At 45.7% G+C, this 26753-nt stretch overlaps 1 protein-coding gene across 5 annotated transcripts in view; it reads left to right on the top strand.

The window, feature by feature from the left end:
* SLC4A11 (solute carrier family 4 member 11) overlaps positions 1-26753 on the top strand; it is a 90804-nt gene that overhangs the window by 47332 nt on the left and 16719 nt on the right. For all 5 annotated transcript variants that reach the window (XM_058838374.1, XM_058838371.1, XM_058838370.1 and 2 more), the window contains 7 exons: positions 5465-5588; positions 8843-9049; positions 13746-13830; positions 20838-20963; positions 21672-21785; positions 22815-22947; positions 23242-23315. In XM_058838374.1, the coding sequence (XP_058694357.1) occupies positions 5465-5588; positions 8843-9049; positions 13746-13830; positions 20838-20963; positions 21672-21785; positions 22815-22947; positions 23242-23315 (863 nt within the window). The remainder of the gene's footprint in view (positions 1-5464; positions 5589-8842; positions 9050-13745; positions 13831-20837; positions 20964-21671; positions 21786-22814; positions 22948-23241; positions 23316-26753) is intronic.

Genomic DNA, 26753 nt, shown 5'->3' with positions numbered 1-26753 from the left:
ACAAATGTCCCTGAGCTGATGGAACTCCCCAGGCATCCCAGCTTCCAGGCTGAATTCACCTTGCCAGCAGATTGATATAACTGCTGATTTCCAGAGCTGAATCCTTAGAAAAAACATGAAATCAAGCTGCTCCATAGTCAGGATGGAGTAGTTGTAGAGCCATTTCTTCTGGCTGGATTGCTAAGGCACGTGGACTGGGCATTAAACTGATTCCCTAAAGCTGTTTCAGCAGGCAGAGCAGAGGGAAAAAGAAACCTCTCTGTAGGAAAAGAGTGGTTCAGTGATTTGTGTGCTCTGTGTTGCTGTAGAATTTCTGTCTTGGATGTAGCCTGTCGTGGCAGTGACTCCTGTGGAGGAGTTTAACTCAGAAAAAGCCAGGTAGCCTCTCAAAAATAGGTATTGTGAGATGACAGTGGATAACCAGCAAGGCTGCTGTTGAGATAATCAAAATTTGAGGAGTAAGATCCCAAATTTAATGTATTTCTGCGTGAAAGATGGGACTGGTGTCTCTCTCAACAGAAGTAATGCAAGTCCATTTTGTGTATTTAAGGATTTTCCAGACCAAAAGGTCTGTGGGTTTCTAGAAGAAAAACATTGTCACTGATTTAGCTGTTGAATATATTTCAAATAGAGATGCTTCAGTTGCTGTCTCTTCCTCAGATTATTCTTTTAAAGGGCAAAATGGGAAATTAAAACAGTTGGACTGCTTAAAACAAATATTTTCATTTAGAGGAATGATTACAAGATTTGGAGCCTTGTAAGCAAGAGCCTCTTCTCCAGAATTTACAACCATCATCTCTCAAGTGTTCTTTGGGCTCAGAGAACCATATAATTTTTTTAAGGGCCTCACCACCCTTTTTGGGTTTTCGCAGATTTTTCTGGAGAGCTGAAGCTCTGTCAGGTGCTGTTTTATGGAAAGAAAACCTCAGATTCAAACTCTGCATTAGGAATTTGGGTGCTGAAGAAGAAAGATGGCTCGTTTTGGTTCCTGCAGGGTCTGTACAGGAATGAGATATCTCCTTACAGAATCACGAAGGTTGGAAAAGTCCAACCATTAACACAGCACCACTGTGTTCACCTCTAAACCATGTCCCAAGTGCCACAGCCAACATCTGGCAAGTGTTCTTTGAATTCAGAGAACCAATTAATTTTCTTTTAAGGGCCTCTCCCCGCCGTGCTGCGCCATCCCAGGTGGTGCTGGAGGGCTCCTGCAGGTGCTGTGTGATGGAAAGGAGTTCTCAGTACTCACTGGCCTGGAGGAAATCCTTCCCCCTGGAGAGGATGAGTCTTCCTGGAGCCCAGCAAGGTGCATTTCCCAGGCCAAAATGACTTCCAGCCTGGAGTGGGGCTGTTGTGGCTGAGCCCAGCCCCGTGCCAAGCTGTGGGTGAGCTGCTTGGCCTGGCCACAGCTTCGTTCCTCACTTTGCAGCTCCTGGTTTCTCAAAGCTGGTGCCTGGAGCTGCTCAGCAAAGGAAGATTTATTGGCAGTGGATGAGAACAAGAAGTGTCATTGTTGTTCTGTGTGGGGACAGGAAAAGGCTGGCTGGCTGATTACCTCTGCTGGGCACTTTTTCTTATTGCAAGGGATAATTTGTTTCTGAATTAACTTCCTTTCTTGCCCGTTTAAAAGAGGGTTTCTGTTTCTCTTAGGTCTCCATAATTTGACCCTTTTTATGATTTGGTTGAGCAATGTGTTATTACTCTGATAACATCTTGGGTGTGGGGCAGACCTGGGGCACGTGGGACTCGGTGGATCTGGGATTTTGGTGGAGCCCTGCCAGTTCTCACTGTCCCAGTGCCACCCTCAGCACCAGCAGAGAGGAGCACAGGGAAGCAGAATTTGTGCTATAATTTAAATGCCCTTTTTATGAGCTCGGTTATTGGGGGATCAAGATAAAACTGCTGAGAACACAACCTGGCATCTCATTAAATCATAGTCCAGCATTTCCTGGGGTGACTAATACTGGGTGAAAAGAGATTTTTCAGCTTTCTGGCCAAACCAAGGGAGAATGTAGCTCAACTCAAACCAAAAAGGAACTTGGAGACTTTGCCCAAACCAGACTTGATTTAGAGTCAGCTGAAAATGTCTTGCTAGTTCTCAGTTTTTTGGGGCTTTTGCTATTTACCCTCCAGGTTTTTCTTTTTTTTTTTTTTTTTTTTTTTTTTTTTTATTTTATTTTTATTTTTTATTTTTTTACTGGGAATTTGTTTAAGTGCTATTTAAAAAAGGAAAAAAAAGTTGTTGCATATTGAAAATTATTTTCTTCTTGGCCTGATCTGTGCTGACTTTTACCTACAGTCTTGCTTGACTTTTTGATTTGATTTCACTTTGATTTCAAAATCAAATTTGTAATCACTTTAATTTCTCCATGTGAACCAGGGAATTTGTTTTGTGCCTTTTACAGATATTTGCACAAGTCTAGTTGGGACTGCAGTTTTGGTTTGTATTGTATTTGTATCTGGATTCTGGAATGAAACCAAAAGTGGGAACTGTAAGTGCTACACCAGGGAATAAGATTTGAGTCAGCTAAATAATGGCTTAAATGTGAAGAAAAGCTTGAGCTGCTGAATGATGCATGGGCAGGAGCGACTTGGCCTTGCACTGGAAGTATTGAAACACCATTTTTTCCCCAAACATAACATATTTATGGATATAACAGATATATATGGATATAACAGATATATATGGATATAAAAGAGGGAGAGCAGATTCAAATGGGGCTGCATTCTGCACTGTTCCTCCCCTCCATGCAGCCAGGCTCAGATAAATCCCATCTTCTCTGTGGCACCTGTTTAAATCTGGTTTTAATCAATTTTGTCCTCACTAAATCAACTCCAGCCTGATTTGTAAAGGTGTTATTGATCTGAATTATTTGTACATTGACCTAAGTGTTGGAAATTCTCAATTTTATTGGTGTGATATTGGGATTTAGATTGATGTGTCAGTGTCCATAGAGTTCTTTACAGAGGAGCTGGAGGAGACTTTGAGAAGAGTGAGTAACCTCAAATTCCAGCACTCTGGATAAAACTATTTCAGATAAAAAGGGTTGATAATAGCAGTGAATTTCTTGGTGTCTAGTAAATGTGCTCCATGTAAAATCTTTCTGTGCTGTGGGATCCCCTTCTTGCCCTCAGCTTAAGGAAACAGTGAATTCCTGACTAAGAGAAACACAAATTTCTGTTGGCTGCCAGGAAAATGATCTTGTGTGTGAGACAGACCTGATAGAAAAGCTTGGTTTTTTACAGTCCAGTTTTCCCCTCTGTACCAAAGAAGCTTCTTGAGCTGAAGTGGGATTGTGGCACTACTGTCAGGATTCTGTCTCTGGAAAACACAGCTCTGGAGACAATTCATGGAGCTGAAACATAACCCTGTCACTCCAGGGAGAAAGAAGACTCCAGAACATGTGGCTTGCTTTATTATTGTACTTTATAATAGGCTTTTCCCAAATTGCTTTGTACTTCAGTGGTTGTGTGCTTGGTCAGGTCCTGCCTGGTGCTCATGGTAGGGAAGGGATGATGTCTGGGAAGTGTTGGTACAGCTCTGGGAGCCACAGGTAGCTGATTCCTGCTTCTGGCCATGTCTGGGATAGAAATGATATCCAAAATGCCCAGCAAACCTTCCTTTTCAAAACAGATTAATCGATGAGCGCAGCAGCTGAGGTACAGAAGTGCTGAGAACTGAGCTCAGAATTAATGTTAATGGTGCAGTAATCATTCACTGCTGGTCACCAGGTGGGTGAAGGTGAGAGAACTGAAGGTGTTGGGCCACTTGAAGGTTCTCCAGCTGGTCCAAAGCCCAAAGTTCATGTCCCCTCTGGCTTGCTGAGCTGTAACACGAGGAGAGTTGTCTGCTGTCCAGCCACAGCTGGATTGCAACCAGGGGCTTGGCTTTGGTTGTGAAAACAAGTGTAGCTTGCACTCTATTTTCAATTACTTCAAAAGATATTTATTCCTCACCTTAGGACCTGCCTTGATCTTTCTCTCTTCCAAAGCTGATTCAAGTACAAAAAGAACAAGAGGCTGTGGTGAAGGGAAGTAAGGAAATAAATGAAACAGCGTCATCTTTCTCATGTCCTGTATTGTTCTAATTAAGCTGTTTGGTTGCTCTCAGACGAGTGCCTTTTTGAGATTAATTTACAGAAGCAGGCTGCTTCCAGTCTGAGATCAGGAGGTCAAATTCAGTAAGAAAATATTGATGGTGTGATTTTTAATTTTTTTTTTTTTTTTTTTTTTAATGCTAATAATGAAGGACCTGATAGGAAATACAACGTGGAAATGAGGACATCTCTGGCCAAAGATCTTGTTAATGGAACCTCAGGGTGCATGGGGGTGAGAATTCATCTTAAAAGGAAAGAAATAAGATGGGATTATGGATGAGAAATTAGAGAAATAAATCCTCCTGTTGGAGGACTGTGGTAGCTGCTTGTTAGATGAACAAAAGGGAGTAAGCAGCTGAAATAACATTGAACCAGGTAAAATGAGGGGAAAATCACTGTGAGGTAGGAAAACACTTTCATATCTCTTCCAGGTGTCTGTAGGCAAACCCTGTGTGCATTTTTCACCTTGCAGAAGGGTTGGGAATTGGTTGTTGGCTTTAAGGGGAACAGGAGAGTTGTATGCCAGGCTGGCATTACCACCAAGCCCCAAAGTTTCCCAGCAGGAAAAGCGACAGCTAAGCAGGTCCCAGCTCTGTTTAAATATTCCAGGGTGGAGACAGACCTGGCCTTTCTTGGCCTCTGGAGATGATCCCTCTTTTTGTGATGATTCCACACCACTTTTTTTTGCTAGTCTTGGTTCTGGGATTCAAACATCCATCCCATCCCATGGATCACAGCCAAGGATTTCCCTCCAAGCACTAATCCCATCTCTGTGGATCTTGAGCAGGGAGGTCAGCCGGGTTTCTTAAACACTTAGGAGCCAGAAGGGGGAAAACAACAGCTGGGAGCAAATGGGGAAATGCCATTACAACAGAGAGGTCTGCCTGAGGCAGAAGTGGGAATATATTGGCTTGGCATTTTGCCTTAGTGTTTCCAGAAGCACTTTGGGAGATCAGGTGAAATGAAGTGTAATCTGCTTTCCAATAATGCAGGTGTTTTTTAATAAGAGGTTTTTGTTGTTTTTTTTTTTAATGTGTAGAAGCTTCTGTAGCTCTGCAAGTACTCAGTGTGTTGCACTCGCTATCATTTGTTTTCTTGGCTGTTAAAAAGCAGCTGGAGGAAAAGGCAGAATACCTTGAAATCTTGAAAGGTGTTTCCCAAAAAAACATGGGTATCAAATTTTACAAAAGGGAGCAGAATTGGGCTGATAGTAACTAAAAGTCACTGTTTAAGACACTTCAGCAGTCTTAAAACACCAACTTAATGTGCTTTTCAAGGCTGAAATGTGTTTTTATGCCTTGTGCAGCAGGGGAGATCATTGCCTGGTGTTGTGGGGCCCAGTTTAACGATCCCATCTTCCCTGACAGTTGCACTATAAAGTCCCTTCAGCGACGTCACGTTTGCATCAGCCGCCTGGAGAGGCCTCAGAACTGGGGTGAGAACTCCTGTGAAGTCAGATTTGTGATTCTGGTCCTGGCTCCTCCCAAGATGGTGAGTTTTGTCTTCTTGCTCCAGAGATTTGGGGTGTTCTCCTGAGTTCACTTTTCCTTGGGCTCCTCCAAGGGTTCATAAATGTTGTTTTTAAAACACAAGGGGATGTGAAAAGGCCTGAGGTCTTCTCAGCAGCTGCCAAGATGATTTATCCTGTTGGTGAGGGGAGGATTAGTGGGCTGTGTCCTCGACTCATGGCCTGTATCCTGATGGGGAGGAGAACACTGTGTAGTCCCCACACACACCTGGGATGCCCTTAACACTCCCTGGATTCCCCTCTCCAGCTGTGGCTGCTATTTTTAGAAGTAAGAAATGCAGTTCCTTGCTCAAACCAAGCTTTTGAAAGGCCCTTGTGAGCCTGCAGCTGGTGCCCCACTGCAAAGGTCTGGGTTGCTTCCCAACAAACTTCCCTGATGGGAATGACATTTACCCTGCACGTGTGGCTGCAGCAGCTGGAGGTGATGTAGCCAAGAGGAAGATGATTCTTTTTTGAGCTCTGTTGCAGTGAGGGTGAGATTTTCTGGGTGCTTTTAAGGTCAGCCTGTCCCTGAGGCTTTTTGGGCCTTTCAGAGCTTTTAGCACTTGAAACAGCAAGGTTAAAGCTTGCTGGAGTTCTGGTTCTTTGGTGTAGGCAAGAACGGCACAGGAGAACACTTCTACTGCAGTCAGAATATCCTGAGTTGGAAGGGACCCACAAGGATCATCCAAGTCCAACTCCGATATCATGGGGTGCATCGAGGTTAATTGGGGATCACCATCCTGTCTTCCTAGAAAGCACAGGCCTGACCAAGGTGGTTCTTCCAGCTGATGGCTGAATGGTTCAAGGCTCAAAGACCTTTTCACACTCCAGCTGGCTGTTTACACCTTGGGGCTGCTGGGTCTGTGCTCCTGGGAGCTGCTGGAGAGGTTGCGGACCTTTTCTGGGACAGGATATGTCCTGATTCAGTTTCCTGCTCTTCAATGCTATCTGTGTGACCTTGGGACCTGCTGGTCTGGCCTGTCTCCTCCCCCACTTCACCACCACCCCGTTTAAATGGGAATACTGGTGTTTCCTTCTTTCCCAGCGTTTCTGGCAGGTCTTTCCCAAACCGAGCCGCTCGATGCTTTTGGCTTCGACCTCGAAGCCAACAGGCTGAAAACATATTGATGTTCCTTGTGAAAAGCAGGAGGGAGAACAGCTGGAGCTGTGTGCAGCTCCATGGATCTCTCCCTCATTGTTATCTCGGGCCAGCTACGTGCAAAGCGCCCGGCGAACGGCTCCGCATCCGCTCGGATCCCGAGAGTTTGCAGTTCCAATGGTCAGCATCAAATTAAGGGAAGGGAGTGGAGGCCAACAGAGCTCACACTTGCCAATGTGCTTTTTTATTTTAAATGGGTTGGTGGAGCCAGCCCCAAGTGCGCATTTCTGGTGCAGCAGTTAAAATAATTAACCTGCTGACAGCAACACATTCAATGGGCCTTGCTGGGGAGGGGAAAAAAAGTCCACAAAATGGGCATTTGTTGTGCTGGGAATCCAGATCCTTGGCCTTGCTAATGTGGAGGATGAAAAAAACTGAGTTTTCTTGCAAATACCCACCCCCTCTAAACTGTTCATCTCCTTGGTAAGGGAAAAATGGGAAGAGAATTGGGAATGTTGAAACAATCTTTGCAGCATCTAGCCCAAGGATTGCTGCTGCTGCTTAGAGGTGAAAGGTGGAGCCTCCTCTCTGATGGCAAATCCAGACTGGTTCAGAAACCCTAAAAGCAAGTCCCAGGGAAAATCCTTCGCTTAAATCCAGACCTCTCCCTAGAAACTTAAATTGAATGTGCCCTGGTGAGTGTTTGAGGGGACATTCCTGGTGATGGAATCCCAGAATGGTTTGGGTTGGGAGGGACATTTAAGACAATCTCATTCCAACCTCCTGCCATGGGCAGGGACACCTTCCACTATCCCAGGTTGCTCCAAGCCCTGTCCATCCTGGCCTTGGACACGTCAGGGATCCAGGGGAAGCCACAATTTTTCTGATCAAATGGAAGAGAGGAGGGTGATGAGTGATGGAGGGGGGGCAGGGTTAGCAATGACTCTGGGACCAGCTCAGTGCCACCCACGCCTGCTCCTCTGCGTCACCCACACTGAATTATTTGATTGTGTTCATGGGGGAATTGTTCATCTGTTCGGTTGTGAATCATGAGAAGCAATTGGGATCAATCACAGATGCTCACTCTTCTTTTCACAGCAGTGTGAGGAGCTTGGAGGTTCTCCAGGGCTGGGGAGTGTTTGGGTGTCTGTGGTAGCTGCTGCATGATGAGTGTGGAGTGTAGAAGAGGTGGGTGGGTTAAAACTTGGCATCAGAAGGAGCTTTTAATGAGCTGTGATTCTGTGTAATTTGGCCTTGGCAAGTATTTTACCTGTCCTGGCCACAGCAGGAGCAGGTCAGGGCCTGGAGAGCTTGGATTTGATGGGTTTGTGCAGGGATGGGGAGCTCAGCCTCCTTTACTCTTCCCTGTGCATTTAATTTCCTGCAGAGGGAAAGCAGCTTGGATTCTGTTGGAAGCTGGACCCCCAAAGATCAGGCCTGTGTCTCACAGAAATATTGAATCCAGAAAATAAGCACTTTTTTAATGTCTGCAAGACTCCTGTCCCTTCCAAACATTTAGTGAAGACAGACCAGAGCTCCTTATGTGTGTGCTCAGCTGTTTTTTCCCATCCTTTCCTCTGTGCCAGTGGTTACTTGAGCTGAGAGCTCTCAATCTCCACTCGTGCTGCCAGAATTGCCCTAGAGTGGCTGAGTGAATTGAGTTTTAATGCCCAGAAAATAGGAATCAGATGAGCACAATAATCTCAGTCTTTCAGATAAGACATCAGCAGATGCAGCAGATTCACCTGCAGAAACCTTGACTGCAGCACCTTTCCAGCCAGGTGCAGCAATGCTGAGGTGCTGTAAGGTGGTGAAGATTTTTGTTTGCCTGGTCTTGAAGGGAAACCAGGGATAAAATGCATGCTCAGCATGATTCAGCTTTGAATTGATTAGTGGGAAGTTGATCAAATAGAGATGGATCAGGGCTTCAGAGCTGGACTTGTGTTGGTGCCTCCACAGGATTCTGCTGTGGTGGTGTGTTCATCTGCAACAGCTTCCACATGTGCCCTCCTCCCTCACGTTTCTCTGGGATCCTGGGAGCCCCTTTTCAGAGAAGTAAATTACAAGGCTTCAGGAGTGAAATTAAATGGTTTTACAAGCACTTTTTCTGTCTTTTTTTCCTCCCCCCCTGCTTAGAAAAGCACCAAAACGGCCACAGAGGTGGGCAGGACCTTTGCCACGATGTTTTCAGACATAACCTTCCGGCAGAAGCTCCTGGAAACCAAAACTGAGGAGGAGTTCAAGGAGGCCTTGGTGCACCAACGCCACTTGCTGACGGTGGCAAATCAGAGACCCTCAGGGATGAGCGATGGGCACAAGTCACACGGTAACAAACCACTCAAGGTAAGGCTTGGCCAGCACCTCTGCCATGCCCCTGCTTCCCTGGTATCCAAATCCATCAATCCAAGGGGATTTGGGGTGAGGAGGTAACACTTGAGGCCAGTGGATGCAGCAGCATTCCCAGCAAGCTCCCAGCACCGAGGCTTCCCAAACTTCTGCTGTGTGCACATCCACCTTCCTCAGATTCTGCTGTAAATCTCCAAAAAGCCACTTCAAAGAGGCAGGTGCTGAAGGGATGCACAGAGCACTTGGGGGTTGAAATGGTTACAGGACTTTGATTCCAGATGCTTAATCGAGGGTGGGATTAATGGATCCCTGCTCCTTGTCAGTCCAAGGTACTTAATCCTTACAATCAGAAGGCTCTGAAGGAAGCTGCTGCTTGTCTTTCCTGCAGCCAAAAGCCTTCTTGGCCATCTCTGCACGGTAATTTCACTTAAAAGTTGCCTGTCAGAATTTGGCCTGAATTCTCCCTGTTTGATCTGTAGCTCTGTAAAACATTACTTGCTTTGTACTTTAAAGTTCGAGGGAAATGCTGTAACTCAGCTTTCTTTTCTGGAATTTCCTGTGTGTTGGTCATTGCTTTGTTTTTCCGTTCAGAAATCCATTCTTTAAGCAGACAGCATACCTGAAAAACAAATTGTGCCATCTCCAGCATGCTGCTCCTGTCCCTGCATTACAAATAACCCCAAAGCTTTAGGTTTCTTATAGTGCAGGAGCTGCTTCACTTATCACTCTTATTTTCCCCCTGGAGTAGATTTAAGGAGTTTGATCTGCACATCTGGAAATGAGCAAAGCTCATGTTTTTCCTGTGGAATCCCCATGCTTATAGGTAGTGCTTTGAACTTTGCTAGACCCCATACCTGCTCTTAGCTTTGCAGAAGAAGTCCTGAAACCCTCTTTAAACCCAGCTTGTGCAAGGCAAGGATATTTGGAGTAGTAATTTACCTGAAGTGGGTTTAACCCTTTATACCTGGCCTTTCAAAGGGGTTTTTGTTAGAGCAGCTGAAGAGTCTGGTTTTGTCTTTGCTAGAAATAGCAAAAAAAATGTCTCCAGAGGGTTTTCTGCGCTGTGGTTTGGTGAAGAGGGCTGGATGAGACACTGAGCTTTTAGATTTTGGCCTGAGACTGGTGATTCCTGCTGGCCTGCTTGGAAAAGCAGCCTTGGCCAGGCAAAATCTTGATTTCTCCAAGCCAGTGCTGTAGAGAGTGACACTTCTTCCTTCAGCTCTTGCTTTTGGCATTGACAGTTGTGGGCCTGGATTTGCTGAGCTGTTTTTTTTTTTTAAACAATTTTATCTTTGAGCCCTTGAGAGATGCAGGCTCTGCATCCCATCCCCACCTTGCCTTGCCAGCACAAAGAGCTGGGAAAGGAGATTTCCTGGCAAGCCAGGGTATGCCTGGAGAAGTGAGGTTGATTTGAGCCTCTAGGCAGGATTCCTCAGCTCCTGAGAGCCATCTCCAGCATCTCCTCCCCTTGTGGAGAGGAAGCATTTAATATGAGCACAAACCCTTGTGAGACCAGGAGTGTAATTTCAACCTGTCAGCCACCCCCAGAGAAATAAACACCCTCACTGGAGCCCCTGGACTATGACAAGTGAGCTTTCAGGAAGGTCTAAAGTCTCTGGGTGACATGAAAATCTGGCCCTGGTGGGTCCTGCAGCAATGGGAGAGGAAACAGGCCTTAAATTTTGTGTGTGAGTGGGATTTTTGCAAGTGCTTGTTTTTACCTCTGCTGAAGTACTGAGGGGGATGTGACAGTCACATTCCCTGCTGTGCCTACAGCACCGTCACTTTGCCTTGGCTCATCTCAGAGGATTATTTAGGCAAGGCTATGTACTCAATCATAATTAAGTCAGCCTGAAATCCTCTTGTTTACTGAGGCATCTAATTGTGATTTTGTTCATGGAGGAGCCCCTAACAGCTGTGATGTTTTTCTGGCTGTGATTCTGTGTCCTGTGTGGATTTGTTGAGGGGGCTGTGTGCGCTCAGCATCAGCAGGAGGGAGGATACAGAGGATGTAGTATTTTTAACCAATTAAACAGAATTGAGTCCCTGATCTCTGTAAAATACTCCTGCAGGCCCCCAGCACTTTTGGGGAGGGCTGAGGAAGGGTCAGAGTTGTTGTAGCAGATTTTTTCTGTTTGACTTTATTGCTGCTAAGTGCTGGCTTAGCCTCTTCCTCAAACCCAAAAAATGCCAAGAAACTGGGAGGGATTTGTAGAATGGAAAGTGGAAAAATTCATGAACTTCATCTATTTGGATAGGTTGGGGAATAAAAGTGAAACCAAAAGGGCTGTAACTTTGGAGGTTAGTAAACTTAGTCTTTTACATTTTGTATTTTTTTCTCTTTTGTAACTCAGTCTTTTAGCAGCCTTCTACTGGAAGGAGGCCTGCAGGAAGGCTGGAGAGGGACTTCTTGCAAGGGCATGGAGTGACAGGAGAAGGAGGAATAGCATTAAGCTGAAAGAGGTAGATTTAGATGGGATATTGGGAAGAAATCCTTCCCTGTGAGGGTGGTGAGACCCTGGCACAGGGTGCCCAGAGAAGCTGTGGCTGCCCCTGGATCCCTGGAAGTGTCCAGGGCCAGGTTGGACGGGGCTTGAAGCCACCTGGGCTAGTGGAAGGTGTCCCTGCCTGTGGCAGGGGGTGGAACTGGGTGGGCTTTGAGGTCCCTTCCAGCCCAAACCGTTCTGTGATTCTGTGATATCTCTGGTGCAGCCCAGGTTGAGTCTGAGGGTAGGAGAGCAGAGAGGAAAGCTCACAGGAGGATCAGCCCAACAGAAGGAACAGCTTTTCCTACTGGTGAGGTTCCGCTGACACCCCCTCCCCTCATTTCACACACACAAGAAACAAGTGCGTGGAGGAATCATGGGGGGTATTAAACATAACCCTCGTGCCTTGTGGCATGAGTTAGGCAGTGCTTTCCTCCTCTGCACGCTCCCAGCTGCCTGGAGCAGGCTTTGTGCCTCAGAACCTCCTCCCTGCTGACCCAGGCCAGGAGCAGCCACGTTCCTCCTTCCCTGGAAGATGAGACACCCCGAGCATCCTTTCGCCTGTGCTCACTGCAGCATGATAAGTAAACATCCCAGTCTGAGGCCATTGTGATTCTCTGGCTGACTCATCCCTTCAGGAATCTCTTTCTGGAGGGAAAAATTAAATTGCTTTTCGAGTGCATCTGGCTTTGATGTCCAACTCTGCCACCAAATATGGTTGAAGCGCAGGGATTTTTTGGAAATGCTTAAAATGCAGATGTTTTGCTGGTGTCTGCTGGCAACACATCTGTCTGCTCATCCTGGTTGTTCAGGTTAGAGTTGAAACTGTCCTGAGGTTCAGAAAGTCCTACAGGTGTACTGGCAAATTGCAACAGAATCGACTTAAATAGCTGAAATCTGAGATGATTTCAGCTGATAAAGGAGCTGATCCCCTTTTGCACCCCAAACCCAGTGATTGCTGTGCCCAGTGTATTCCTTCTAAAGGGAAAGATTCCCTTCTTTATTTAGTTTGTGGTTCTGATTTTCCAGGTGCTGCAAACAGGTGAATTCCAAGAGAGAAGTCAAAGCTGTGTGTAGTTCATTAAATGACCACTGTAGTGTCAAGTCCTTTCTAAAGCAGTCATTTTTATCAGTTTCCACATGAACCAGCCAAAGGAAGAGCTTCCTGCTGCTTTGAGATGATTTGTTGGTGTAAATTTTGTGTCTGTGATTTTTATTTCCCCCCCTTACACTCCCTAGCAGAGGTTATAAGTCTTCTGTGCCTGGTTCTGCAGCAAATACACGAAACATTTTAGCTGAGGCAGCTGGGGTTGTTATCGCTGCATAAAGGTGCATTTGATTTTCAGAGTGCTTTGTGAGCTCTGAGAATAACAGGAAAAAATCTGACAGGTGCCTCATTTGTAAGTGTTGCCTACCCTGACGCTTTCCATGTGCTTTCCATAAGGAAGGAGTTGTGAGGATTGGGAGGCTGAGAGTCAATAGCAGCTGTCACATTTTCCTGACAAGCTCCTCATTGCCTGTGGAGAGCACCAGATCCTATCAGCAATCCCACTGCACCTTGCAGGCTCCCAAACCAGGAATAAAAAGGAACATGTTGGATATTTGGAACCCTTCCCCCAGTGTTTGTACTGTGTTTGAATGGGCAGAAATTATGGCTTGGTTGTGTGGATTTATTCAAGCTTTTCCCTGTTGCTGGAGTTTGAGGTACAGACAGCCTGAATTGCCTCACATCTCTTTGAGGTCTCCCTCTGCCATGGCAATGGCAAGGAAGAAGCACTTGCTGGGGATCCTCTTTCAGAGGTTTCACATGGATTGAGGGGAATTTTTTGTGCTGGCATCTAAAGGAAAAGTTGTGTGGAGGGATGGGGAAGGCACCTCAGATGTGTTTAGCCGCAGGGCACCCAAGGTCAGATCCTTCCAGTGGATTTTCAGCTCCTTCACCTGCAAAACAGGGATGCAGATAGGAATGGGAGGGGGGAAAGGGAAGGAAGGGAGGAAAGCAGGGTGGTCTGGGGGATTTTCTCTTTTATCTATGAGGATATAAATTGGATCCCGGCGAGTTTATTTTTATTATCATGACAAGACGGGATTTGAATGCCCTATTCAAAACGAGCCCTCTCGCTCCTATCAGGGTTGAATAAGGAGCTTAATCTCTTTAACAATGCATGAGCCTTTACACTGACACAGCACTTCCTTCCTTTCTTCAGCTGCACGACTTTCTCAATATTGGCAAGGGGATTTCTGATGACATTGCACGAAGATTCCCAGTGTACGCGCTGGACTTCACCGATGGTACGTTGGCCAATGTTTATGGAAGCGCTGCCCCGATTGGGGATTTTTTTTTTTGTGATGTGATGTCCTGTTTACAGTGTGCATTCAATGTGTGCTTTGATATGTGTAACAGCTCTCCTGGCCCTTGTTTAAAAGGGTGTTTTGGCAAAAGCCTGTGAATGGGCAGCGTGGAGCACTAGAGATGAAGCTCCTGCAGCGTTTCCTTAATGAAGGCGCTGGTGTGCGCACGGATGAGGATTTTAATTTTTATTAAGCAGTGATTAAATTGATCGATTATCGCCGTGCGTAGACTCAGATCAACTCCTCGCAATCTAATTACTCAACACTGGCCTGATAGGCCCTTTCTGCTGCCTCTGCAAGCCGGCTCCACACTAATTATAGTGATGCTGTGGGAGTTGGGAATGCTTAAACAAAATGTGAGCTGCAGTGACTTCAGGTCGGTGTTGTGAAAAACAGGATACGGCTCGTCCGCTGCCGCCAGATCACAGGAGCAGCACACGGTGTTTATAGAGAGCCTCAGCTTTTGGGCTTGATGCAGCTCCCACAGTGGCCTTGGGGTTTTTAGCAGTTGTTTTGTCCCTTTTCACTCGCAGACTTTCACTTTCTTGGAGGCTGGGAGGAGTCTTCAGGGCAAAGCTGGATTACAGAGCCCCAGCCTGACATCAAAACGTGCAGCTTGTTGGGGAGCTGGTTAATATGTTCAATATCAGAGCCAGAAAGTTCGGATAAAACAGAGAATTAAAGTGTAGTCAGGGAGAACCTTGGAGATTTATCAGATAAATCAGGAATTTATCCCTTCCTGCTGTTAAATCCACCTTAGCTCAAGCATGTGTCCCTGCCTTCCTCAGTGCACGAGTGCTCATGAGATGAGGCTGATCTTCCCTGGACTGAGCATTAAAAAACCAAAATGCCCACCCAAACCCCAATTTTCAGAGTCTTTTCTTGCAAAGCCACCTTCCACAGGCAGCTTAAGCTTCGGAGAAGCCTGGCCAAGGCTGTGGATGTGTGTCCCCACTCCCTTCCAGCCAGCAGAGGAACACGAATGAGATGTTGGCTCTTCACAGGGGTTGAGTGCCGGGTCCTTTTTTCAGGTGCTTTGGCACTGCTGGGATGAAACTATTCTCAGGAGGCTCGGTGTGATGGGAGGGCTAATGCTGATTTTTCTGGGGATTTGAGGGTGTTTTGAGGAGGATGGGGGATATAAAATGATTTTCAGGGGAGCAGCAAGGATTCGGATAAAACAGAAACATTAATTTTTGATGTGTGCATTGCTGGCATCAGGTCTGGCAAGGGGACTTCAGCTCCTGATCTGGACACTTCATCCCTTTGGCTGTTGCTTTTTAGAGCTGTCAGAGTCTCATTTTTCATTATAAAGGGATGTTGAAGCACTTGAGAAGGGAACTGCTGCAGAAGCACCTTGTGGGGACCCATGTTCACCTCAAGCTAGAGCAGCGTCTGCTGTGCCTGTGTGAGCACAGCAAGCAGAAAAACATTGGATTTTGGTCCTGCAGCCAATTCTGCCTGTCAGCAGACTTGGAAACCCCCTTCAGGGTCCATATTTTGGATGCTCTGACTGCGCCTGTGGGTGCTGCCTCAGCTCTGGGCTCTTGGCTGTAAGCTCTGCAAGCTTTGAACACGTTGATGTATATAGAGTGGGCTTAAAATTGGGATAAAATGCAACCACAAGTTAAAAAGTGTCAGTGTTTTGTTTTACAACTTCTGGAGAGTGGAAAGGAGCTCAGTGAAACTCCAGAACTACTTCAGCTCAAATGGGAGGTTCTCGCATTAGGAGCAGTTGTGCCTTTTCAGTAGGAAATGGGGAAAAGAGAATTTTATAAAAAAACTATTTATTAGTATGGCCATTTCTTCCCAGAAACCAGAAATAAGGATGAATATAGAAATAAGCATGAAATAAGCTCTTTAAAGGAGCTGCTTGAAATGAAAAGCAGATGGAGCATGAAGCATCTGCCATAAACCACTGAGACTGAAGGTGATCAGGAATGCGGAATTCCTGGAGCATCTCAAAGCAGTGGTGCATCAGAACATGAGGGATTTGAACTATCCCAGTATCTGCACTCCAGACAGCCACATGTGCACCTTCAAAGAGCTCTGAATTACAGAGATGCTGGGTTTTGAATGGCTGGAGTCTCTAAACCCTCAATCTGAGAAGCATCCCGGGGTTTGGGGTTAGACAGATAAACCCATCAGGGGCAGGGTGATAAATAATGAGGCTTTTGTAGGACCAGCAAATCTTTGGCCAGTTGGAGTTTTGTGGTACTCTTCACACACTGCACAAATTATCCTTAAAGGAAAAATCTTTATCTTTCTTTTTCCCCTTTTACTCCAGATTAGGAATTTACCAACTTTGTTTTGTTGCAAAATCTTGTGCATTTTACTGAATGGGTCAAAGGATCAAGGAAGAGTTTTCTAAACTTTTACTCCAAGATTTTGGTGATAAAGATGGCTTGTAATAGATGTCTTCCAGCAGGAGCATCTGAAGATGAACAATTGGGTTATGCTGAGCCTGAGGACTCCTGTAGTTTTCCTTTAAACTGGAATTTAATCCATTTGGCATGTGACTGTGACCTTTGTGTGTAGGATTCTACCTTAAAAAAACAGTGTGACTGAACTTCATCCTGATCCTGTCAAATTGGCTCAAAGCACTTGTGTGTCAAATTTATTACTCTTTAAGCCTCGAACTGTAGGAGCTTCCAGAAATTTCTTTATATTGAGGCCGGTTTGAGTGAAAGGGGATTCTGCCAGCACTCAGATACAAGATTTCTGAAACTCCTGAAAGCTGCTGTCCTCATTCTTCAGTGTTATTTTCTGGTACAACACAGAGGAACAAACACAATTGCAGTGTCTGAAGTGCCCAGTGGGAAATTTGAGGTGTCTGAGATTTTTATGGTGAGCTTTGATGCTGTGTCCTTACATATCCGTATCCCTTCACCTCCTGGAGAGGCAAAATGAAGGAAAAAGAGGAGAACTGAGGTTTATTCTCTTTCTCAGGAGTTTCTGAGCCTGTGTGTTTGATACCTGGCTGTGGTGGGTGGATAGTTCTGCTGGAAGTGTGGTTTTCTCCCTGTCCTTGGTCCTGCAGAGGGTCCCTAACCAGCTCCTGAGGTCTGCTGGCAGCATCCTTGGGATTTGCTGTGGTGCTCTGCAGGAGGGAGATCTCCAAAGCTCCCTGCAATGCGGGCATGCTTAGATGGAAGGCTTGAAAACATTGGAGAAATGGGATTTGAAAGAGAATTTTTGTCTTCCTGGCTGTCTGAGATAGCTCAGAGCTTAAACCTTGATCTGAATCCAGAGCTAAAATGTTGACCATGGACTGGCTTTGACATGTGCCAAATCCTCATCAGCTTTCCTGTCTGATTGCCTTGGCCACCTTGTCTGGCAGGATTCCATTCCTGAGGCAGGAGGGGAAATAAAGGGATTACAGAGAGGCTTTTCCCCTTCTCTTCCTTGCCCCTCCTGCTCTAGATCAGATATGAGGGAGCTCCTGCATCACTCTGCAGCCCTTCATCCCTAAATATCACCTGAGTACCAAAGTTTAACACCCTGAACTTGTGATTTCCCCAAAACATCCAGCTTGGGTTGCTTTGGGGTCTCTTTGTGGATGGGAGTGTTCTAAAGATGCATAAAAGCATCGTGTTTTGTCTCTGGATGTTTCCTTCCAAGAGACCCAGGATTTCCTGGGAAATGGGCTGAAGGAAGTGAGCTAGAAAGGGAAAAATCTGAGCCTTGATCTGATTTTTCATGCATCTCTGCTCTCAGCATATGCTTGGCTTCTGCTCCAAACTCCCTGAGTGGATTTCCTTTTCCAGTTGAGTTCTTAGTCCCACTTGTTCCGTGATTTACTCTTCACAGGACTTCAGGGAAGATTCCTCTTCACAACATTGGGCAGAGTCCAGCAGCCATCACATAAATGAAAGCCCAGTTTGAGAAGCTTCTCTTCTTCTGGGAGAAGTTTGTAATTCTGAGTTTTACAGTGTTTTTAATATTAAAAAGTAATTTTTTAAAAAAAATTAGGGCTTTAATAAACACATGCTTGCTGCTGTTCTGAAGGTCAATGTACCATTAACAGGCAGTTCAGAGAATGTCCATCAGCTGTGATTTTGATTTAGTAAATGTACAATTAATGGACTTCAGGAGCTGTAAACACAGTTTTTAGGGCTGCTGGTCATTAACTTAACTGCTGTGGAATCCCAAGCCAAGTGGGGCCAGAATTGCTGCAGTTTCTCCTGAAACTGTAACCTTGTCTGTACAAACTGTGACATTTCAGAAATGCAGGCAGGTAAAATGGAACTGTCACGTTGATGAACATAATTGCTCCCCATTCCAGTGTGTAGCTATTCCTTAATTTCAGGGGAATGCTCCTGTAATAATCAGCTACTCAAATTCCACAGCTGGACCGAGAGTTGATAAATTTCCATGGTGCAGGTGGAGTGACACATTTTTCAGTGGCTTTATGAGCCTGTCACAGATGAAATCCCATCATAATGCAGTTCACCTTCTTCTGAAGGAAGCCACGGCAGTCCATGGGCTGCAGAACATCCTGAAAATGTTTCAGGTGTTGGCTTTAAAAAGGTGAATCGTGGTTAATGCTGGATTTCAGTGCCTGTGGCAGGTGGATCTGTACAAGGAGAGGCAATGTTTGGTCGTGACTGCAATTAAAGAGTGAGCCATCAGCTTTGGGAGGAAGTGTGTTTAATCTGGTGTAATTATTGTCTGCATTACAAAGTGAATTTTGCTGCCTACCAGAAGGATTCTTGATCCTAGGATCTTTTCCGGCTGATTATGGATTAGAGAAAGTTCTGGAAGTCTTGGACCCAGCCAGGATGAATCACAGAATCACTGAAGTTGGAAAAAACCTTCAAGATTGAGTCCAAGCTCAATCCCCACCTTGTCACCAGCCCAGAGCACTGAGTGCCACCTGCAGTCCTTCCTTGGACAGCTCAAGGGATGGGCACTCACTGCCTCCCTGGACAGCCCATTCCAGTGTTTAACAACCCTTGCCACCAGGAATTTCCTCCTGATGTCCAATTGAACCTCCCTTGGTGCAGCTTGAGGCCATGTCCTTATGCATCAGGACCTCCATGACCAGCAAGGGCTCCTTTGCCAGGATTGAAACTGAAAATGAGTTTTTGTGATGCTCTTCAAGGTCTCTTCCCTCTGCCCTCATACTACGGTTTAACTACCTGAACCTTTGTAAAAAAAGATATTGTTTACTTCTCTGAACCTGGTTGTCCTTTCAGAAATGATTTCGCTGCCCCTGACCTTTCCTATTGGAAAGACTCCCTTCTCCAAAAAGCAATATTTTGGAGTGACAGAGAATCCTCTGAACCAGGGTGTGACTGTGTCTACTCATGGAACCACCCCTCAGGCCAGTTTGTCTTGCCAAATCCTTCCTTTTCTCTAAAGGTCTCGAGCAGTTTGGAGTGTGAGGTAGGAGCCTGCAGCTGTTGGACTCAGGATCACGGGAAGTCTTCATCTGTGAGAATTAAATTCCAGGCCCTTTGGGCTGCCAGGAGTGGTCAGGAATGTGACCTGTGGTTTCTGGATCTTCCCAATAAATGGAAAGGAATTTGTCTGGGAACAGCTGGTCTGATGACTCCCAAAAGGTCAAGCTCATATTTGCATGCTTGAGGTGTCTCTTTCAGGTTTTAGCCTGGACTTTGAGGATGCTGAGCATCCCAAGTGCTGTTTGTGTCTGTTCCTCTCCTGCCTGCAAGCAGGCACCTCACAAGGTGTCCTTTATTCATGTGGCTGCCTGTTCATTACACATCACCTTTGATTTTTGGGTTTTTACATCCTCCCCCCATCCTTATCTCTGCCCTGCAAATGGTGCAGAAAGCAGATGTTAGATAAGATCCCAAAGTCATTGAGAGATTTTTGTTCTTTTCATTCTGGTGATAAAGATTTTCAGTGTGGCACCAATAACCTCTAAAGCCAAGCCCTCCTTTATCTGATCCAGCTCACTGGATTTTACCTCTCTCAGCAAGGGGCTGATGCTGCATAAAGCTTAGGTGGGCATTTGGGAGCTCAGGGCAGATTCCTCAGTGGGAATTCTCTGCTCTGGAGCCTTCCAGAATGGAAAATTGGGCAGCTCCAAGCTCTTCCAGCTGTCTCAGAGGAAGAGAACCAGCAAGGACAGGCAGGCTGGAGGCTGAGGAGACTTTCTCCAGTGCATCCTCTCTGTTCTGTGGAAAAACTTGTGTTCTCCTGGAGCAATATCAGCTGCTGTCATCTCATCCTTTCTCCTGTGCATCCCCAGTGAGCTCATACCAACATCAGCCTGAAAACAGGAAGGGGAAGGGAAGCTACTTCAGAGGCTCTTAAATTCATATTCTGACACTTTAATTCTCTTTCTGGCTGCTTTGTGTTTTGGCCTGGTGTGTTTTTTCCGATGGAGATGAGAGGGGTGAGTGGATGGAAAAGAGAGAGGCTGTTCTTTCAGCAGGGCCTGTTAAAGCAAATCTCAGTGTAGCCATTCCTGACCTCTGGGGCTGTTTGTTTTTGTGTCCTGCTGCCATTTTTTGGCTCAGGGTAGCATATTATTGATTCAAACCTACAGCCTTAGACTTCTGTCTAGGGAAAAATGAAGTGCTTCGTGTTTTCCTGCCCAAGACAAGAGTAGGGGAGACAAGAGATCCTCGTGAAGCTCATTAGGGACACAGTCCAAAATGCCTGAAAAGTTGATGTTAAAAAGGCAGGGGCTGGGAGCTACAGTTTCTGCCTTGATCCTCTTCCAAGCTTTGGGGACTGGCAAAACTGAGCAAAAGCCTTCTTGTATTTCCTGTTTTGATGATGTCAAAAATGTCTGGTCCCAGATGAACAGAAGAGTGTGGGTTGTGCAGAATCAAATATTAACAATTTGGTTACACGTTTAAATGTGGACTTGAGTTTCTGCTTCAGCTTCTCAAGATGAGCTCATGGTGCCTGTGGCTGATGTGAGAAGGTTTTCAGTGCTTTACCAACATGATTTTTGTTGTGGTTTGCCCCAGGTATTATTGGGAACAACAAAGCTATAGGGAAATACATCACGACCATGATCTTTCTGTACTTTGCCTGTCTCCTTCCATCCATTGCCTTTGGGTCTCTCAATGATGAAAATACCCGAGGAGCTATTGGTGAGTTCATCAATTTTGTGCTTCTTAAATCTATCAGTTTCGTGCATTTGATTCCATGTATTCAAAATGTCATTTTGGTCACAGAAAATTGTGATGGTTTTTATTTACAGAGGGAAAACAAACCCAAAACCATGATTGAAGGATTTTTTTTCTAATTAAGTTCATGACTTTTGTAGAAAACCAGAAAAACTGAGCACTGCTTTGGGTGTTATCATCTGACTTGGACTGATACAGATGTATGCTACCATATTTTTGAATTATGCTGACTTAATGTAATTATTTGCCCATTTTTCTTGGTACAAGCTCCCGTGCTTTTGACCTGGATTTGATTGCTAGTATTGAAGTCCATGGGACAGAGCTAAACATCATCCTTCATCCCAGTTGCAGAAGAGTTTGTGCTGCAGTCACAATTCAAACAAGCACTGGTTATGTCTTTTAGGCATTAAAACAAAGTAAATATATTTAAGATGTATATATAAAATATAACAACATACAGAAAAAATCCCAGAGTCCACCAATTAGCTGAACATCCGGAACCATAAATTATGTGTACAAATAAAGGGTCACTTTTCGATTTATGAGTGTGTTACTCTTTAAACATTTCTTCTACTCATTAGTGGTTGGTTTCTCTGCCCTGTGAACACTCCTGGATGAGGGAGGGATTGACCCAAATCCCTGTTTTTTTGTTTCCATCCTCCCCAATCGCAGATGTGCGGAAGACAATTTTCGGGCAGTGCATTGGAGGGCTGCTCTACGCCCTCTTCTCGGGGCAGCCCCTGGTTGTGCTGCTGACCACAGCTCCCTTGGCCCTCTACATCAACGGTGAGTCTGCAGCAGGGGACTGGGGGATTGGAGCTTTGGGTGAGAGCTTTGCAGAGCTTGAGCTGTGTGTGTTGGATAAATTGATATTTAATGGCTGCTGTCAGGGAAAGGTTCTTCCCCAGAGGGTGGTGGGGCACAGGAACAAGCTCCCCTGGGAAGTTACAGGGCACAAAATCAAGGAATGCTTGGACAAGGCTCTCAGGCACATCATGGGATTGTTTGGGTGTCCTGTGTGGGGCCAGGAGTTGGATGATCCTGGGGGTCCCTTCCAGCTCAGGATGTTCTGGGGTTCTGTAAAACCTGAATCAAATTCCTCCCCTTTCCATCAGAATATCCTGAGTTGGAGGGGACCCACAGGAATCATCGAGACCAGCTCCTGGTTTAGTTCAAATTGTTTTTCTAAAGAAATCATTTTGCAGAGAAGAAACTTCATGAAAGTAAGCATTTCCTCAGCTTCAGTCAGAAACTGTGTTTCAGTGATGGTTTTCTCATGTGGCTGCATTTAACCAGCTTGAGACAAAGTTTTTTGGGTTTGTTGAGTTTGGGGCTTTTTAATTGATGTTTTAAAGTATGATCAGCAGCTTTCTAGATAACACAAGCTGATCTCAATGAGCCAGAGATCAAACAAAGGGACAAGCTCAGTATCTGTGGGGATAATCAGAGGACGGGTTATGACCAGCTGGAACGAGCAGCTGTGAGACCCCCTTGCTCAACAGCATCCCAAAATGTCAACGAGAGCAAATTCCAGCTGCTTTTTGTGGCCTCAATCCCCAGGAAAAATGCTTTGAGCAGTGTGGAGTGGGAGTGTTTCTCCAAGTGTCTCTCCCCATTTCTCGTGATGGAAGGGGAGAACAGTTTGTGTTGATCCAGTGTCCCTCTGGAAGTGCAGGAATATGGATTTAATGGTATCTGTAATAAATGCCTTTAGGGAAGTCTTGAAATTGGTTCTTTTTGGCCTGGAACAGATGGGAATCACTGAGTGGCAGTGACAGGAGTTGATTGTGACACACGAATTCTTCACTTTTGCAGTCATCCAAGGAATCTGTGACGACTACAACTTGGATTTCAGCGCTTTCTATGCCTGGATTGGACTCTGGAACAGCTTTTTCCTTGTGATCTACTCCCTCTTTAATTTCAGCCTCCTGATGAAGCTTTTTAAAAGGTAGCTATTTTCAAGAAGTCGTATTTTGGTCAGATTATTCTTCAAATGGAAAAATTACACATCCCACAAGTTCCTTAATTATGAACGTGCTGCAAAATGTATTTTGTGGGATGAGGAAAGTATCATTTTGGCTTATTGTTTCAGCTTGAAAGAAGTTCCCTGATTTACTGGGTTTTGTTTCTAAGTTGGAGCCTAACTCAAATTGGTGTATTTTCATGTAAATTGATGAATATGCTGATTTTTCTTTGAACAGAGTTGAATGCAGCTCTATTAATTCCCGGGCTTTTTCCACAGGTCAACAGAAGAAATAATTGCACTTTTTATATCCATCACATTTGTGCTTGATGCCATCAAAGGCATTGTTAAAGGTAAGTCTTGCAAGAGTGTTTTTCAGAGCAGATCTCTGCTTTGCTGCCTTGTCAAAGGCAAGCACAAGGCTGCAAAAATGTGTGATGTTTGCTTGTTCTGTGCTTATTCAAAGTCTTCAGGGAAGAAAAGAAAATCAGTGTGTGTGAGATGGAAGCAGCCCTTTGTCAGCAGTTTACCTGGGTGTGCAGAATTTTTAGCAGCTTTAATTTCAGTTGGTTGAGAGAGAATTGGTTTCTAAACTCTCACCAAATGGGGAAACCATGATGTTACAGATGTGAGAACCTTCTCCTGATCCCAGTTTGGTTTTGAATGGTCCTGGCAAAAAAAACCCCCAAAAAAACCCCAACAAAAAACCAATTTAAATGCAGTGTATGGAGTCCTTATTCTTTGACACATTATTCAGACTCTGTGGAGGGGAGTTGAAAGATGGGTTGAGATTTCCTGTTTCTCCCTGAGCTCTGAGACCCTTCTGTAATGGCAGCACAAGGACTGCAGTGCCTCCAGCACATTCCTAAAGCTCCTCTTCCCTTTCCAGCCACCTGGTTTTCCCATTTTTGGGTTAAATTCTACTTCTCCATGGAGAGCCTTGGGGTTTAACAGATTCCTCTCACACTTCTCTCTCTCCCCACAGGGAGTGGCAGGAGGTGTTTGAGAAGGTGAATCACAGTAGCAGAAATACCTTGTGAGTGGCAGCATTTCTGTTCATCCCAGTGAGGAGCTGGACAATGCCCCATTCCTTGATTTTTATGACCTGTTGTCCAACATCCCAAAGTTTGGGCTATCCTTGAAATCCTTCAGGGTACACCCAAGCACTCTCCTTGTTTTTAAGACTGGCTTGCAAGGGAATGCTTTCCAAGAGATTTGACACTGCAGAGCAATTTGAAGCGAGATACTTTCTCGCTTCACTGGGAATCCTTAATTTGCCTTGTGTGCTTTGATTGTGCAATCAGAGGTTTTCTTTCTCTGCAGAACACCTGCATCTTTAAAATATCCTGCTTAGAGCTTGGTGAGGGAGAAGGTTTCCTGGGATAGCTGTTGACTCCATGAGCTTTGCTGTCAGTGCCCTGTCGTGGAGGCTTGGGACAGTCTCCAGGTCATCCTCAACAGGACATTCAGCTGCTCTGTAAAAATTAGCAAATAGTCACAAAGTTTCTGCAGCCCAGAGCTGATCTCCCATAACAGAGGTGTGGGGTGCAGGTTAAAAGTGCAGGAAGCATCCACTGGTCTTGTCTGCCAGACTTTCTGGAATATGAGAGTAAATCCTTTGAGTATTTCAGTGGGAACAGGAGAAGATCCTTAAGACAAGGGCCAGTGGCCTTACTGACAGAAACCAGGTTTAGATGGGATATTAGGGAGAAATCCTTCCCTGTGAGGGTGGGGAGGGCCTGCCACAGGGTGCCCAGAGAAGCTGTGGCTGCCCCTGGATCCCTGGAAGTGTCCAAGGCCAGCTAAAATGGGGCTTGAAGCAACCTGGGCTAGTGGAAGATGTCCCTGCCATGGCAGGGGGTGGAATGAGATGATCTTTAAGGTCCCTTCCAACCCAACACATTCTGTGATTTTATGTGTGATTAATGAACCAGCTAAATTATTTTTGTACTTTGTGAAGGGATGAATTTATGGGAATGATGGTAATAAAGTCACACCAGCACTCATGTGCCAGCTCACATTGGCTTCAGCTGCACCTGGGAGTGTTCAGGGCATCCAGAGCTGTTTCCAGACTCAGGAGGGCACCAGTGCTGGCAGGCACAGACTTTATTCTTAACCCTCTTAGAGCCCATATTTAAAAACATGACACCAGTGCAGCTCACAGCTGTGGGCTCATCTTTGTTCTTCCCCTCCTGTTTCTGAGGAGGTGATGGTTCGCTGCTGCCACCTCCTCCTCCCACTCAAAGTTTTGGCTGAGCAGTTCAGTAAGAAGTGAAAGCTGGTATTTTCCCCATGCTGTTTAAACATGTCCTGGTAGTGCCTTATCCCACTGGCAGCAGCTGGGCAATGCCACCTCTGCCCAGATGTTTTCCCAGCCCATTCATAGCCTTGATTTTTTGCAAGGTACAGGAAAGGAGGGGGAACCAAAGCCGTGAGTGTTCCCTCAGTCCCGGTGACACTTTGTTTTCACTGCTTGTCCCGGCCGCTGAGGCTGTGTTTGTTTGATCTTGACATCTGCACTGGGCAGGAAATGGTGGTGAGCAAGCAGAGGAAAACAAAGCCAGCTCATGTTGTTGGAGGCTGGAGAAGGGCTCGGCTTCAGCCAGGGCACCCCCGGCTCTGCTGCTCTCTCTGGGTCTTGGCAACGAGGTTCGCTGAGCTCTGGTGTGAAAACAAAATAGAAATGTTCAGGAATCAAATCCTTCCCAGGAAGGTGGTACGGGGTGAAGGCCTCCACTCTTTGCCTTGGTGTGCTCTTGTTGCTTTAATTAAAATACAAGAGGAAAGCAAGGTTTTTTCTTCCATCCAGGAGGGACTGAAACAATCCTGCCTGGGTTGGTGCGTATAAATTGAATTGCAGCCTCAGAGATGGAGTGTGGAACGGTGGAGTGAAGCTGAGCAGAGGACACCAAAGATCAGCCCCAAATACATTATTACAATATGTCCCAGCCCTAAATATATTATTGCAATATGGCCATCTGTGGGAGCTTGAGAAAATCTACAAGAGCCAAAACAAAATCACTTGTTTGTTACTCATTCCAGTCCAAGTCTTAATCCAGAGGAATGCAAATCCATTCTCTGTACTTCCTGGGTTGTTTGTGCTGCTGGTTTCTCTGATGCTCAGATGTGTCTCTAGGACTCAGTAGCACTTAGGGTGAGCAGGCTTTTCTCCCTGACCCGCTGTGAATTCCCAGGAGATGCTGCCAGAATCATTTTTGTCAGGACAAAAGCGTCCTTTGGCGCTGGGAGCCGGAAGGTGCACATCTTCCAGCGACCCATTCTGTGCCAGGCTGTGGGTCATGGCAGTGTCCTGAGCCCCAGATTTACCTGTTTGCAGAGCAGGTGTGTGTGTCCTGCCAGGGCTGAGGGTGGAGGAGGAAGTAAAGGAGAGCAGAGCCTCTTCTGCAGCACACAAATGGAAATGTGAGCGCTGACCGGGGTCAGGGTGGGTTTGCTCCTCACTGGGGGAACCTTTCTGGAGCTCTAAGGTGATCTCCCCGCTCCTGGCTGCTCGTGGTGCAGCTTGAGAGGTTAAATTTTGAACTGTAAACCTTCTGTGGTGTTTAAATTTATGTACAGGTGTATTGAATGTGAGGCAGTCTTGTCTCTTGTGCCACACTGACCTCATCCACGCTTGTGGAATGCTCAGACTCCTTTTAAAGCACCTTTCAATCCTTCTAAAGAAGGTACAAGAACCATCATTACTGCATTTCAAATGGCTTCTTGGCTGAACTCGGGGCATTTGACACCGGGGTGAGCTCCAAACCAGCAGTAACCCAACCTGGGCTTAG

Source organism: Poecile atricapillus, chromosome 4 (assembly GCF_030490865.1).
Source record: "Poecile atricapillus isolate bPoeAtr1 chromosome 4, bPoeAtr1.hap1, whole genome shotgun sequence".
NCBI classification, from domain to species: Eukaryota; Metazoa; Chordata; class Aves; order Passeriformes; family Paridae; genus Poecile; species Poecile atricapillus.
Note: the sequence above shows the minus strand (reverse complement) of the source record. Positions and strands in the feature narration are given on the sequence as shown.